Genomic DNA, 16,817 nt, shown 5'->3' on the forward strand with positions numbered 1-16,817 from the left:
GGTCTCATCAGACCAGAGTACCTTGAACCAGTCTGTCTCAGAGTCCTCCAAGTGATCATGAGCAAACTGTAGACGAGCCTTGACATGACGCTTTGAAAGTAAAGGTACCTTACGGGCTCGTCTGGAACGGAGACCATTGCGGTGGAGTACGTTACTTATGGTATTGACTGAAACCAATGTCCCCACTGCCATGAGATCTTCCCGGAGCTCCTTCCTTGTTGTCCTTGGGTTAGCCTTGACTCTTCGGACAAGCCTGGCCTCGGCACGGGTGGAAACCTTCAAAGGCTGTCCAGGCCGTGGAAGGCTAACAGTAGTTCCATAAGCCTTCCACTTCCGGATGATGCTCCCAACAGTGGAGACAGGTAAGCCCAACTCCTTGGAAAGGGTTTTGTACCCCTTGCCAGCCTTGTGACACTCCACGATCTTGTCTCTGATGGCCTTGGAATGCTCCTTTGTCTTTCCCATGTTGACCAAGTATGAGTGCTGTTCACAAGTTTGGGGAGGGTCTTAATTAGTCAGAAAAGGCTGGAAAAAGAGATAATTAATCCAAACATGTGAAGCTCATTGTTCTTTGTGCCTGAAATACTTCTTAATACTTTAGGGGAACCAAACAGAATTCTTGTGGTTTGAGGGGTTGAATAATAAATGACCCTCTGAATAAATTTTTCACAATTTAAAAATAAAATAAAAAAAGAAATAACATTCTTTTTTGCTGCAGTGCATTTCACACTTCCAGGCTGATCTACAGTCCAAACGTCACAATGCCAAGTTAATTCCGAATGTGTAAACCTGCTAAATCTGCAGGGGGTTGAATACTACTTGTAGGCACTGTACATGTGACAAATACTGGAGAAAACACGGGTCTTTGAAATAAAGGACTGCCCTGAGGACCTGGAAGCCGGAGCATCGCCGGGACAGCACCACCGAGGGCAGCATTGCTGCATCATGGGGATCAGGTGAGTATCCAGCAAACAGTGTGTGTGCAGTGACATCCAGGAGGTCATCGGATTTCCCAATGAACTCTGATGACATCCTGATGACACCCCTGTGACACCCGCGCTACAGTGGGTGTCACCACGGTGACTTCACGGGTTCGTCAGAGTTCATTGGGAACTCTGATGACCCTTTGGTTGTCACTGCACTGCACACACACTGTTTGCTGGATCCTCCCTGTCCTCGGTGGTGCTGTCCTCGCAATGCTCCGGCTTCCATGTCCTCAGTGCAGTGAATAATCAATGAATATAATGAGCGGGGGTCAGTCGCCGGAGGCAGCAGAGCCGAAGAAAACCGTGATGCATACAGGTGAATATAGAAAATCAAAGACCCGTGTTTTCTCCACTAAATGTCACTCTGATGTAACACGGATCACATCAGTGTGCGATCCGTGTGACACCCATGCTGCTGGAGAAAAAATGGACATGTCTCCGTGTGTGTGTGCGGGGCCACAAGGGAGTGTGAGTAACTCTATAGAATAACATGGGTATGGGTGGCATCCGTGTTAAAAACGCATGGCACACGAAACTGAAACACGGACGTCTGAAACCAGCCTTATAAGACAGCCAGGGTCTGCTGGAGATTCCGGGCACGGCTGTCATCTCGGTCCTCCTGTGGCGTTCGGCCAATACTGTGCTATTGCTGGAACTCAAGACCCCGGAGAAAACTGAACAAACCAAACAATACACACACTTTAATATAAGTTCAAACCACTTCCCTTTTGGAATAAAAAAAAAGGAAAAAGAGACATATTTGGTATCACCACTTTTGTAAAAGTTTGGGCTATTAAAATTTAAGATTAATTAACCTGAGAGATAAATGCTGCAAAGAGGAAAAAATATATCAAAACACCAGAATTGGGGGGCTTTTTGGTCATTTTACCTCTTAAGGCCCTGTCACACACAGAGATAAATCTGCGGCAGATCTGTGGTTGCAGTGAAATTGTGGACAATCAGTGCCAGGTTTGTGGCTGTGTACAAATGGAACAATATGTCCATGATTTCACTGCAACCACAGATCTGCCAAAGATTTATCTCTGTGTGTGACGGGGCCTTTACAAAATGTAATGTCGCTCACTCGGTCCCATCCCTCGGCCCCATCGCCCGGTCCCATCCCTCGGCCCCATCGCCCGGTCCCATCCCTCGGCTCCATCCCTCGGCCCCATCGCTCGGCCTCATCCCTCCGCCCCATTGCCCGGCCCCAACCCTCGGCCCCATCGCCCGGCCCCAACCCTCGGTGCCATCGCTGGGCCCCATCCCTCGGTCCCATCTCTCGGCTCCATCTCTCGGCCTCATCTCTCGGCGCCATCGCCCGGCCCCATCCCTCGGCCCCATTGCCCGGCCCCAACCCTCGGTCCCATCCCTCGGCCCCAACCCTCAGTACCATCTCTCGGCTCCATCCCTCGGCCCCAACCCTCGGTGCCATCGCTCGGCCCCATCCCTCGGTCCCATTCCTCGGCCCCATCCCTCGGCCCCATCTCTCGGCTCCATCCCTCGGCCTCATCCCTCGGCCCCATCCCTCGGTCCCAACCCTCAGAACCATCCCTCGGCTCCATCGCCCGGCCCCAACCCTCAGTACCATCCCTCGGCCCCATCTCTCGGCTCCATCCCTTGGCCCCATCTCTCAGCCCCATCCCTCGGCCCCATCCCTCGGTCCTTTCCCTCGGCTCCATCTCTCGGCTCCATCCCTTGGGCCCATCGCCCGGCCCCAACCCTCGGTCCCATCCCTTGGCTCCATTGCCCAGCCCCAACCCTCAGTACCATCCCTCGGCTCCATCTCTCGGCCTCATCCCTCGGCCCCATCTCTCGGTCCCATCCCTCGGTCCCATACCTTGGTCCCATACCTCGATCCTATCCCTCGGCCCCAACCCTCAGTACCATCTCTCAACTCCATCTCTCGGCCCCAACCCTCAGTACCATCTCTCGGCTCCATCTCTCGGCCTCATCCCTCGGCCTCATCCCTCGGCCCCATCCCTCGGTCCCATTCCTCGGTCCCATACCTCGGTCCCATCCCTTGGCCCCAACCCTCAGTACCATCTCTCGGCTCCATCTCTCGGCCCCATTGCCCGGCCCCATCACTGGGAAAAAAAAACGAAAATGGAGACAAAGCAGGAATATTCAGATTTCTACAAGTATAAAAACACACGACGCATGTTTGGTATCGCCGTCATCGGGCAGACGTGGACAATCACGTTTCCAGGTCATTTTTACCACACAGTAAACGACATAAACAAAACCCCCCAAAATACAAGGGCGGCATCGCACGTCTCACCATTTCATCCATTTGGATTTTTGTGTGGTAAAATGGATGGTGTCATTCAAAATTACAATTCGTCCTGCAAAAAACAAGCCCTCAGTACAGCCATGTGTATGGGAAAATAAACAAAAGAGCGAATCTGGATTTTGTATGAGGCTCGGGGGAGACGCGGGGCCCTGTACAAGCAGTAATAGGATATTACATCACTGCACACTGTCGGAGTTATTGCCAGTCACGATATGACGTCATCTGAGGTCCCGGTCCTGGCCCAGAGCCCGCAGGTTCCGCCGCTATTGTGTACGAGCAGCACTGCGCCAAAGCCTCCCCAGCTTATTAGCATACCAGCCACGCCCCCCGGCAGTCAGTGGTCCTTGTGGTGACTGGCGGCCAGTACCTGAAATGCAGCTGTAACCAGGGTAACCGCGTCACGTGTGTAGAGGTGGCGCAGTTGTTCTCGTCCGCCATCATTACCCGGCAGCCCGCACACGCCATGCCCCGTTCAGCGTCCGCTCACTGACCGCCGAGCTCGTCTATCGAATCAGCAAGGAGGAGACAGCATGGCGCTGACTGCCGTGTCCGAGCTCATCAATGACACGCTGCGCCTGTACAGCTGGAGCCTGAGCATCGCAGGTAGGAGCGAGTGCCGACTGAGGGCCGGGAGAGGTCACATCCCTGACCTGCAGGTCCTCCTCTGCAGTGATGGTGGAGGGGCCAAATCCCTGACTTGCAGGTCCTCCTCCTCCCCAGTGATGGCTAAGGAGCCGGAAGACATAACATCCCTGACCTGCAGGTCCTCCTTCCCCCCATTGATGGTTGGGAGATGTCACATCCCTGACCTGCAGGTCCTCCTCCCCCCAATTGATGGTTGGGAGATGTCACATCCCTGACCTGCAGGTCCTCCTCCCCCCAATTGATGGTTGGGAGATGTCACATCCCTGACCTGCAGGTCCTCCTCCCCCCAATTGATGGTTGGGAGATGTCACATCCCTGACCTGCAGGTCCTCCTCCCCCCAATTGATGGTTGGGAGATGTCACATCCCTGACCTGCAGGTCCTCCTCCCCCCAATTGATGGTTGGGAGATGTCACATCCCTGACCTGCAGGTCCTCCTCCCCCCAATTGATGGTTGGGAGATGTCACATCCCTGACCTGCAGGTCCTCCTCCCCCCAATTGATGGTTGGGAGATGTCACATCCCTGACCTGCAGGTCCTCCTCCCCCCAATTGATGGTTGGGAGATGTCACATCCCTGACCTGCAGGTCCTCCTCCCCCCAATTGATGGTTGGGAGATGTCACATCCCTGACTTGCAGGTCCTCCTCCTCCTCCGCAGTGATGGCTGTGGGGACAGGAGACTTAACATCCCTGACCTGCAGGTCCTCCTCCTCAGTGAAGGTTGGAAGATAACACATCCCTGACCTGCAGGATCTCCTCATCAGTGATGTCTGCAGGACCGGGAGACGTAACATCCCAGACCTGCAGGTCCTCCTTCTCCCCAGTGAGGGGCTGGGAGGGATCACATCTCTGACCTGCAGGTTCTCCTCCCCAGTGAGTGGCTGGGAAGGATCACATCCCTGACCTGCAGGTCTTCCTCCTTTCCAGTGAAGGCTGAGAGAGGTCACATCTCTGACCTGTAAGATCTTCTCTTTTCCAGTGATGGCGGAAGGGTCACATCCCTGACCTGCAGATCCTCCTCTTCTGCAGTCAGGGTCCAGGAGGGGGCAAATTCCTGACGTGTACGTCCTCCCCAGCGATGGCAGAGGGGGTCACATCCCTGACCTGTACGTTTTCCTCCTCCTGCTCCCCAGTGATGGCAGAGGGGGTCACATCCCTGACCTGTACGTCCTCCTCCCCTGGGAGAGGTCACATGCCTGACCTGTACGTCCTCCTCCCCAGTGGGAGAGGTCACATGCCTGACCTGTACGTCCTCCTCCCCAGTGGGAGAGGTCACATGCCTGACCTGTACGTCCTCCTCCCCAGTGGGAGAGGTCACATGCCTGACCTGTACGTCCTCCTCCCCAGTGGGAGAGGTCACATCCCTGACCTGTACGTCCTCCTCCCCAGTGGGAGAGGTCACATCCCTGACCTGTACGTCCTCCTCCCCAGTGGGAGAGGTCACATCCCTGACCTGTACGTCCTCCTCCCCAGTGGGAGAGGTCACATCCCTGACCTGTACGTCCTCCTCCCCAGTGGGAGAGGTCACATCCCTGACCTGTACGTCCTCCTCCCCAGTGGGAGAGGTCACATCCCTGACCTGTACGTCCTCCTCCCCAGTGGGAGAGGTCACATCCCTGACCTGTACGTCCTCCTCCCCAGTGGGAGAGGTCACATCCCTGACCTGTATGTCCTCCTCCTGCTCCCCAGTGATGGCAGAGGGGGTCACATCCCTGACCTGTACGTCCTCCTCCCCCGTGATGGCGGAGGGGTCACATCCCTGATTTGTACTTCCTCCTCCCCAATGATGGCAGAGGGGTCACCGATCCCCCCCTCGGTCACATCCCTGACCTGCATGTCCTCCTACCCAGTGATGGCAGAGGGGTCACCTCCCTGATTGGTACGTCCTACTTGTCCCCAGTGATGGGTTCACATCCCTAACCTGTACGTCCTCCTCCCCAGTGATGGGTTCACATCCCTAACCTGTACGTCCTCCTCCCCAGTGATGGGTTCACATCCCTAACCTGTACGTCCTCCTCCCCAGTGATGGCAGAGGAGTCACCTCCCTGATTAGTACGTCCTACTTGTCCCCAGTGATGGCAGAGGGGGTCACATCCTTGACCTGTACGTCCTCCTCCTCCCCCGTGATGGCGGAGGGGTCACATCCCTGATTTGTACTTCCTCCTCCCCAATGATAGCAGAGGGGTCACCGATCCCCCCTCGGTCACATCCCTGACCTGCGTGTCCTCCTACCCAGTGATGGCAGAGGGGTCACCTCCCTGATTGGTACGTCCTACTTGTCCCCAGTGATGGGTTCACATCCCTAACCTGGACGTCCTCCTCCCCAGTGATGGGTTCACATCCCTAACCTGTACGTCCTCCTCCCCAGTGATGGCGGAAGGGTCAGCTCCCTGACCTGTACGTCCTCCTCCTCTCCAGTGCGGTGTGAAGGCTGAGGGGCTGTGTAGTCACTGAGTGCGCCTTACATAGTGCGAACGATCCCATACAGAGGAGCACAATCAGTACTTTTCAGGCTTTTCTATTACTATAGAACAAAACCTAAAACCCTTCAGATTGTGTATGTCTCAGTGATTGCCCCATAAGATGGGATAAGTGCTAGTTCCAGTAGACAGTGTGGTGACGCTTCCTGGTGAGGCCACCGTCAGATCTCACTGAGGGACTTCTCCAACCATAATTTGTTATTTGGGGGGAAGTGATCTTCTCTATTCTGTTTATTGCACATTCAGCCTTTTTCGTTCTCTTCCCGATGGAGACAAATGACTCCACTTGGTGAGTGCAGCCGTATAATACTGTGATGGATCCGCCCCGAGCTTTGCTCTGCAATGCTGAGCCACAATGTGCAGAAGGCCTGAGAAATGGCTAGGCCACTCATCATCATTTCCCCCATTCAGAGTCAGATTGTGGTGTTGTGAACAGCGAGACCTCAAAGATCAGCATGTCCTCAAGGTGTTTTCGGTTCCAGGTAACCCCTGTTCTCCAGCTGTAGTCTGTTTAAAAAGACAACCTGCATCTGTCTGGTACCCGGTGGCTTCTCCCTGCCCGCTCCCCTTGAGTGACAGGTCTCCCCTATTTCCGTGTGTATGGAGAGACCTGTCAGTCATTGGCAGCAGGGAGAAGCCGCCACGGACCTACTGTCTGATTAGTCTCCTGTGCGCCTGATCCTCATCTGCTTTTAAAGTATGTGTTTCTCTTAAACAGCGCAGTATTTCAGAGAAGTATACCTGGATGGAATCATACAGCCGGTGCTTATTCTCCTTATTTCCTGGTTGCTTGGGACGTGGGAACTCCTTGAGTGACGATTCTGGTCAGGACCTTCGTGCGGCTACAACACATTAAGGATGGTTTACCCTACTTTTTGTATTGATGACCTATCTTTAGGAAAGGGCATCGAAATCAGATTGGTGGGGATGCACTTGCACCGATCAGGTGTTTCTGGTGCCACTGTGGGCAAGTTACGAAGGAGAGAACACCACACTGTCAATTGTATAGTGGTCGCAGCAGGTTACTGTAGATCCACTTATTCATTCCAATAAGGGTGGATGTACAGTACCCTTCCACGGTCTCTATACAGTTGCAGCTCCGCCACTGTGAACAGCTGATCGTTGTCACACCCCTACCGATCTGGTATTGATCACCTGTCCTAAAGTTTGGCCCTCAATAAGAAAGTAGTGGATAGCCCCTTTTAAGGTATGTAAGTATTTGTTCCGAGTCTGCACAGTTAGGCCCGGGCCACACGGCGCACTAGTGCGATCCTCGCATGACACTCGGCTCACGTTGGCAGTACAGCAGAGCCGAGTGTCAGGCTAGTATCCCTGAGACTGAGGTCCGACTGTGCAAGCGGACCTCAGCTGCGGGGGGCAGGCTGGCACTGAGGAGGGGCGGGCCGGTGCTGAGGAGGGTAGGGGGGATTTCTCTCCCTCTCTCCTCCGTAGCCGGCTATTGCCATTCTCGCCCTGCACACGTGGTACACCGGTATACCGCAAGTGCAGTGCGATCTTTCTCTCGCCCCATAGACTTGAATGGGTGCGAGAGAAACAAGACTCACATTACAATCGTAGCATGCTGCGATTGTTTTCTCGGTCCGATTAGGGCTGAGAAAATAATCGCTCATGTGCCCTGACACACAGGCTAATATTGGTCCAAGTGGAATGCGATGTTTTATCGCACTCCACTCGCACCGATTTTCTCGCCGTGTGGCTTAGGCCTTACAGCTACGTCACAGTTCCTCTTGGAAGGTTTCTCAAGCCTGAAATGTTGCACTTATTATAAAGGCACCTTAGATTTTATTCACTGATTGGAGCAGTGCTGCTGTCTTTTGCACATTATCTGATGTAGACAGGGTTAAGGTCTATTTGGACTTTCCACCCTCAGACTTTGTTGGTACTGCTTCCATTTCCTGTATATCAGTTATATTTAAATATAGGGGGAACAGTGCATTTGAACAAGCATGTGGCTCATGAAAGTGAGAGCTGTGATTAGAAGGAGGAACTTGGATGCCATCTGGTGGAGGTGAGTGAGGCAGGTGATGGATATCACCTAAAGAGTTAAGAGAGAGGTTGGTGAGCATCTATCTGCTGTATATTAATCAGTGAGCTGGAGAGAGGTGGTTGGGATGGTGAATTAACTCCTCCTGGAATAAACTATGTCGGGGTCACATTAGTGTATGCATCTGAGCTAATAACCCTCTCCTCAGGCTCTGCTGCGAGTGTGAGTCGTGTCATCTACTGTGATCTGATTCTGTGATAAATCTCTCCATCTTCTCCATTGCCTGTCTCTGAGTGCACTCCGATGTATCACACGCACCCATAGATTTGTATGGGTGCAACTGATGCAAGACTCGCTGACAATCGCAGCATGCTGCGTTTTTCTTTTTTCCTCTGTCCGATTCGGGCTAAGGAAAACATCGCAGATCCTGAGCTGCCTCATTACATAACATTGGGCAATGCAAGTTTTTTCTTTGCGAGTCATACGTCGGGGTGACTCTGGCCTACTGCACACTGTGACTAGGCTCTGTTGGTCACTCTTTGGAAACCAGCTGTTCTTTGAGATAAAATCTCTCACAGCAGGACTATGCCAGCAGATAGAAAAAGCAAATGAATTGCAAACTTGCTTTATTTCCATGCTAACTAAAGCAATTTAATAACATAAGAATTCCCCTTTTAACTAAATAACATTTTAATGATCAGAGAACCACTTTCTATGAGGTAAATGTCTGTTGCCAATTTATTCTTTATTTTCTTGTGTAGATGGATTTCCTTCCTTGTAAATTTATGATCACACATTACAATATTGATGATAATAATGATGATTGATAGCTATACTACTTTTATGCATAGTCTGGATGATACATTTTTTTAAAGGAAACCTGTCAGCAAACAAAAAATAAAAATGTAACAATATAGTTATAAACATGTACAAATGTCTGTCTTGAAGTGCAGGGAGAAAATGAAGTCCTATTCTCCCTGCAGCTGCTCGCTTTCAGTCAGTGAACAGTGACCACGCTGTAATCACGCCCACCGGTTCTTGACTGACTAGTAGCTCTGTATGGTTTGTGTGTGCAGAACAGGCGGTCAATAAAGGTCCGAGTGCTCTGATATTTCGTCCATGAGACAACGACCACAATGCACAGGCTTGCTTTACTGCATGATGTGTGCAGGCACCCCAAGGAGAGCCATGTGCAGGCACCCCCAGGAGAGCCATGTGCAGTCTGTGAATGGTTTCCCCGGGGGATAAAACAATGTTCTTAAACATAGCGTGACCCCAAAAAAAACCCTGTCCTCCCGCCGTAAATACGCTGTATGTGGGCGGAGACCTGAACAGGCCAATCATTGATTTTCAATAATGCTCGTTACTGCGTCGCGCTCGTCTGAGCGTCTGACCAGCTCTAATTGAGTAATGAGCATTTTAGTCCTCGCCCATCACTAGTGACAATGTATGTAAAAACACGCATATTGCATACAGCTGCAAGAACGCAATGTGTGTGTATATACCGTTAAAGTCACTTCATCATTATTACAAGGTTTTGAAAAACTGCAAAATGCATTACATCGGTGTAATAAGCTCTTAAACCCCTTCCCGACCTATGATATATGGGTACGTCATGCAGGTCACAGGATCTGTGCCTGCGCGATCGCCACAAGGAACTCATCTTACGTGACAGCCGAGACCCGGGTCTTACAGCCTGCACTGTAGAGTGCTGTTTGTCTGTTAGATGGCTGGGATATGGGGGAACTCCTTCTCCCGTCCTATCGGCACCCCCATTATGTCATTGTAAGGCTCCTATTGTTGCCATAGGAACACTAGGTCGTGATGATGGAACACATTATACCTGTCAATGGTGCACTAGCACAAGTCTCTTAGACCACTCTCCTGGCATGGTTTAACAGGCTTGCTGTAGCTCGCTGACCTGGAAGTCATCTTCCAGGTCAGCAAGCCTGTTAAACCATGCCAGGAGAGTGGTCTAAGAGACTTGTGCAAGTGCAGCACTGACAGGTATAATGTGTTGGAATTCTGGTGCAGTGCAATACATTATACCAGCGATCAAACTAATAAAAGTTAATGTCCCATATAGGGACTAAGTTAAAAAAAGAAAAATAGTGCAACTATTCTCCAAAAATCAGAAAAAAAAACAAAAATGGAAAAAAAATATAAAATAAATATACTAGTAAACACGCATATTTACGTAATAACAAACATATACAACAAAAGTATACACATTTATCGCCATGTCTAGAACAACCCGATCTATAAAACTGTCACACTAGTTCCTGAATTACTGTTTCTTCTTGATTCTGCCAGACAGAAAGCGAATAAAAAAATGCTCAAAAAGTATTGTGTCCCAAAATGATACCAATAAGAACTCCAACTGTTCCCACAAAAAACAAGACCTCACATGACTGCTGGCAGAAAAATAAAAACCATAGCCTTCAAAATAGGGTGATGCAAAAAACATTATTTTGTAAAAAAGCGTTTGTGTAATAGTAGTCAAACTTAAAAAAAAATATATAAATTTGGTATCGCTGTAACTGTACTGACATAAGGAATACAGCTGCCTTATCACTTATACTGCAGAATGAACAGCGTAAACAATGGAAATTAAACCAATTCTTCAACTGCTGTTGATTTGTTTATTCTGCCACCAAAAGATCGCAGTAAGGGGAACTTTGCACGTTGCGACATCGCTACTGCAATATCGGGTCAAATCTAAAGTGACACACATCCGGCGCCGGTAACGACGTTGCAACGTGTAAAGCCTAGAAGCACCGATAAACGATCGCAAAAGCGTTGTAAATCGGTAATCTGTGTAGCGTCGGACATTTTCATAATGTCGCACCAATAGGAGATACGATGTTGTTCGTCGTTCCTGCGGCATCACACATCGCTGTTTGTGACACCGCAGGAGCGAGGAACATCTCCTTACCTGCCTCCACCGGCTATGCGGAAGGAAGGAGGTGGGCGGCATGTTTACGTCCCGCTCATCTCCGCCCCTCCGCTTCTATTGGCTGCCTGCCGTGTGACGTCGCACGGCCCGCCCCCTTAGGAAGGAGGCGTGTTGACGGCCAGAGCGACGTCGCAGGGCAGGTAAGTGCGTGTGACGCTGACGTGGCGATAATGTTCGCTACGCCAGCTATCACAAGATATCGCTTCTGCGACGGGGGCGGGTACTATCGCGCTCGGCATCGCTATCATCAGCTAGCGATGTCGCAGCGTGCAAAGTACCCCTAAGGCTCAGCTCACATTTATCCTGCGCTCTGTTTCCTCATTATAGTGAATGGATCCTTCGGTGGTTTCTCCTGAATCACGTATTTTGGATATGTAGATGGAAACTCTGATAAATGTGAACCGATCCAATACGTTTTGTACCCCAAACTGCTACAAAATGGCATTCAACTCAACCCACAAAATTGCAAGTACCCACTCAGGTCCGTCATCTGTTATCGAAACTATAGGGGGCTTCCATGTTACTGGTAGCACAAAGGCACTGAACAAGGGCTATGTCTCTTGCCCCCTCCCCCCCCCCTTCAAAAAAAAAAAAAAAATCCAGCAAAGTCTGTGCTCCCAAATCCAAATACCACCATCCCTTCTGAACTCCACAATGTGCCTTAACCGCGGTTAACGGCCACATGTTTGGCATTTTTGTAGTTAGGAGAGACTGCTTAATGTACAGGGTGTGTGTCTCCAGGAGCACGAGCTGGGTAAAATGTACGGGCACTACTATGTACTGGGCACTACAAGGGCTTATCTGCAATTTTTAATTCTGCAACATTCACTGCATTTGAATCCATAGGTTTTTTTCTAGAGACAAAATTATCACTGCACCCTTAGATGAATTAATAGAAGGGTGTAATGTTTAAAATGTAATCACTTGAGAGGGTTTCTTCTTATCTGGCACTTAGGGGCTGTGCAAATGGAATCCGCCAACTATTCTAGGAAAATCTGTGCTCCAAAAGTCAAATAATGCTCCTTCCTTCTGAAGTCTCACTGTGTGGCTAAACAGTACCGTACGGTCACATGTGGGGTATTGCCATATTCTGGAGAAATTGTGTAATACATCATGGGGCCTTATTTCTTCACCACCCAATAGTATAAGATTTTGTGACACACCTGTGGTGTCAATATACTCTCTGCACCCCTTGATGACTTCATCCAGGGATGTACTTTGTAAAATCGTGTCACTTATGGGGTGCTCTGCTTTTCTGGCATGTAAAGGGCTCTTCCAATGTGACGTGACACCCCCAAACCATTCCAACTCAATTTGAATTCCAATATGGCGCACTTTCCTTTCTGAGCTTGGCACTGTGCCTCAAAAGTAGTTTTTGACCACACATGGGTATTGGCAATCTCATGAGAAAGTGTGTAACAAATTGTATGGTCCATTTTGTCCTATTACCCTTTTTGAAAATTAAAACTTTGTGGCCAAAGCAACATTTAAGTGGGGAAAAAAAATTGTAGTTTTTTTATTTTCACAGCCCAATGTTACACAATTCTGTGAATCATCTGAGGCTTAACATTGCTCACCGCACCCATGGATGGATTCCGTGAAAAGTGTAGTTTCTAAAATGGGGTCACTTGTGGGGGTTTCTGCTGTTTTGGTATGTCAGCGGATCTTCAAATGTGAAATGGCGATCCTTCCCTTCCGAGCCAGGATAACAGTAGATTTCCACCACATATGAGGTATCTGCGTACTCAGTAGAAATTGCACAACAAATTGTATGGAGCATTTTCCCGTATTACCCTTGTGAAAATGAAAACAATTTGTGTTAAAGCAACATGTTTGAGGTAAAAAGGTAAAATTTCATTATTTTTTTCCTTCCACATCACTTTAGTTCCTGTAAAGCCCCTGAAGAGTTAATTACCTTCTTGGATGGGGTGTTGAGCAGTGTGAGGGGTGCAGCTTTTAGAATGGTGTCACTTTTGGGTATTTTCTGCTAGAGGCCCCTCAAAGTCACTTCAAATGTCATATGGTCCCTAAAAAATGGTTTTGCAAATTTTGAGGGGAAAAATAAGAAATTGCTGATGAACGTAACCCTTCTAACTTCCCAACAAATTGGGAAAAATGGCGCTGATGTAAAGTAGATGCGTGGGAAATATTATTTAGTAACTATTTTGTGTGACAACGCTCGGATTTAAGGGCATAACAATTCAAAGCTTGAAAATTGCAAAAGTTTAAATTTTTTCGCCAAATTTCTGATATTTTTACTAATAAACTCAAAAAATATCTACCTAAAGTCACCACTAACTTGAAGTACAATATGTCACTAAAAAATAATCTCCGAATCACCGGGATCCGTTGAAGCGTTCGAGTTATTACATCATAAAGAGACACTGGTCAGAAATGAAACCAATGTCCTGCTCAGGAAGGTGGAAACAGGCTGGGGGGGGGTGAAGGGGTTAAGAATTTCCGGCTGCGCATGATGCCATTATATAGGTTTCCTGTGGGAAAGCAGTTCTGGCTTTGTTCCATGAGCCATAGGAAGAAATGCTTATTGATTTTCTTCTGCTTAGGTTGCTATGCTGCGCTGAAGATGGTGAGAATTGTGACATTCTTGGTACGTGTGTCCTGTATGGATGAAGCACCCCGATATAATCACTTTATAATGAGACTGTGTGCGGAAGGTTGGACTTTCTGGTGGTAGAATACCAGCTCTGGCAACTGAAGGGACCTGATTAGAATTTAGTGGAGACGTTTGGGCTCCTGTTCTCCGAATAAGCATTTAGTGGTTGTTTGGCAACTGAAATATACTGAAAGCTTACTAATCTAAAATGTTATGCTTGATAAAACCTTTCTGAAGCAAAATGAAAGAGAATCTGTCAGCAGGTTTTTACTATGTAATATGAAAGCAGCATAATGTAGGAGCAGAGATTTTGATTACAGCCGTCTGTCACTTACTGGACTATGTTTTTGCTGTTTCAATACAATCAGTGTTTTATCAGCAGGACAGTATCACTGCACGACAATTTGGTTTGTGCATGTAGTCCAACCCTGCTCCCAGCAATGATGAGCAATTCTGTCGCTATACAATGTACAAAGAAAGCTGTGATGTGGGCGAGTTATACACAGCTCAACATTTGAGCTCTGCTAGATTTGCTTTAGAGAAAGGTGTGACTCTATCACAACTGTTGCACCCAGTAAAGTAAGTGATAAATCGCTGGAATCTGAGTCTCTGCCCCTACCTTATGCTGCTGTCAGATTACATGGCAAAACCCTGCTGACAGATACCCTTTATGTGAACCGGTCATATTTTTTACGTTGAGCCCGTTCTGTGGTCAGCATGTTATATAGAAGAAGTTGAGCAGAATGAAATATAGGTTTGTTGGGAAAGTTTCAGTAAAACTTACACTGTATTTTTTGTTTTATAAGACACACCGGATTAAAACACACACCCCAAATTTAGAGAGAAAAAAAACAAAGTAAAAAAAAAAATATGGGGTCCGTTTTATAATCCGGTGGTATCTTACCGGGGAGGAGGGATGGCAGCGGGAGTCACAGGAGACAGGGTCGATAGAATCACCGTCGTACTCTTATTTCGGCGGTACAGAGGAGGGCCCAGATAATCACTTCGGGCTGCACGATGCTGGGACAGCCGGGGCTGCACGATGCTGTTTCTCACTGTGGGCAGTGAGGCACTATCATTCTGAAGATGATGTCGGCAGTGAGAGCCTCAAAGAATTGGCGGACGCAGTCGGCGCATGCGCAGATGTGAGCTTGAGATCCGGCTGCACATTATTTGAAAGGCCTTGACGCCAACCTCTTCAGAATGGCCTGTGCCTCGCAGCCCAGAGCAGGGCCACACAAAGCTTCACAGAGCAGACCAGGCCACCCACCGCCACACAGAGCCTCGCAATCCAGGGCCGCACAGAGCCTCGCAGAGCAGGGCCAACCGCCGTCGCGCAGAGCCATTTGCGCTGCTATCTATGATGACATAATTCAATTGACATCCCTATACTGGCCTCCTGAGGAACCCTTTGTATGGGGAAACGAGTCGAGGCATCAGGCATGGTCCAAGATGGCAGGAGAGATAAGTAAATCTCCTGGTTCCTTTACCTGTCCACCTGCCATATTGATTGATTGGTTTTATCACTGTGTCACCTTTTTAGACACTTGCACTCCTTTCTGGCAGGGACTCTAGGGTCAGACAGGGAAAGTCCACCGTGAATGGGGGTGCCATAGCGACATTTAGGGTGTCGACCACTGCTGATAGGAACTGCACAGGAGGGAGTACTATATCAAGGTCAGTAATCTCCTGTTCTGTGCACTTTAATCTGTTTAATTATTTCACGGTTTTAATATTTTAACGCCTATTAAAGTATAGTGTTTTTATAAGTGTAGATTTATCGATATACAGAGGGGCAATGTGTGTGGGAGGATATATATAAAGAAAGGCAGCTTGTGTGTGGGATAGTATACAAAGGGGCAGTGTTTGTGTGGGGGATATTATACAGAGGAGCAGTGTGTGGGGTGGATATTATACAGAGAAGCGGTTTTGGGGGAGAGCAGTGTGTTTGGAAGATCTACAGAGGAGCAGTGTGTGTGTAGGGATATTATACAGAGGAGCAGTGTGTGTGTGTGTAGGGATATTACACAGAGGAGCAGTGTGTATGGGTATATCATACAGAGGAGCAGTGTGTGGGTGGGGATAGTATACAGAGGAGCAGTGTGTGTGTGTGTGGGATAGTATACAGATGCAGTGTGTGTGTGTGGGAATAGAATACAGAGCAGCAGTGTGCAGGGGATAGTATATGGAGAAGTGTGTGGAGGGGGATGTTATATAGAGGATCAGTGTGTGGGAGATATTATACAAGGGTCAGTGTGGGAGCGATATGGAGTGGGGCAGTGTAGGGGTTGTATTAATTTTCTGAGGGTCTTACCAGATTAAAAATAGTGGTGTATACATGATAACACTCACCTAGCGAGGTTGTGAAAAGTCACAACCCCTATGAAGGTATCAGAAATGATGGCGGCTGCTGCAGCCCCACGTGGGTTAATATTCGGTGCTGGAGTGAAGGAGCGGGGTTAATGCCTTGCTACCGCCAATAAGAAGAAATGTTGACAAATAATAAACTCCTTTTTTCCATAGGTTAGGTCTACGCGTTTCAGAGAACCAGTCCCCTTCTTCAGGACCAAGAAAATCAACAATATCTATTGTTATTATTCATCAACATTTCTTCTTATTGGCGGTAGCGCAGCATTAACCCTGCTGCTTCACTCCAGCACCGAATAATTGAGAGAAATACTTCGTTTTCTGGGGTGATATTATACAGAGAGGCAGTGTGTGTGGGGGATATTATACAGAGGAGCAGTGTGTAGAGATATATTATACAGAGGAGCAGTGTGTGTGTGGGGGGATAATATGCAGAGGAGCAGTGTGTGTGGAGGTTATATTATACAGAGGAGC

General features: G+C 48.8%; 1 protein-coding gene across 1 annotated transcript in view; it reads left to right on the forward strand.

The window, feature by feature from the left end:
* Window positions 1-3,622: 3,622 nt before the first annotated feature.
* Window positions 3,623-16,817, forward strand: part of ELOVL4 (ELOVL fatty acid elongase 4) — a 61,393-nt gene continuing 48,198 nt past the window's right edge. Inside the window, exon 1 of the mRNA XM_075340173.1 lies at window positions 3,623-3,879. Within this exon, the coding sequence (XP_075196288.1) occupies window positions 3,807-3,879 (73 nt within the window). The 5' untranslated portion in view covers window positions 3,623-3,806. The remainder of the gene's footprint in view (window positions 3,880-16,817) is intronic.

The sequence above is a fragment of the Anomaloglossus baeobatrachus genome, chromosome 3, assembly GCF_048569485.1.
Source record: "Anomaloglossus baeobatrachus isolate aAnoBae1 chromosome 3, aAnoBae1.hap1, whole genome shotgun sequence".
Taxonomy (NCBI): domain Eukaryota; kingdom Metazoa; phylum Chordata; class Amphibia; order Anura; family Aromobatidae; genus Anomaloglossus; species Anomaloglossus baeobatrachus.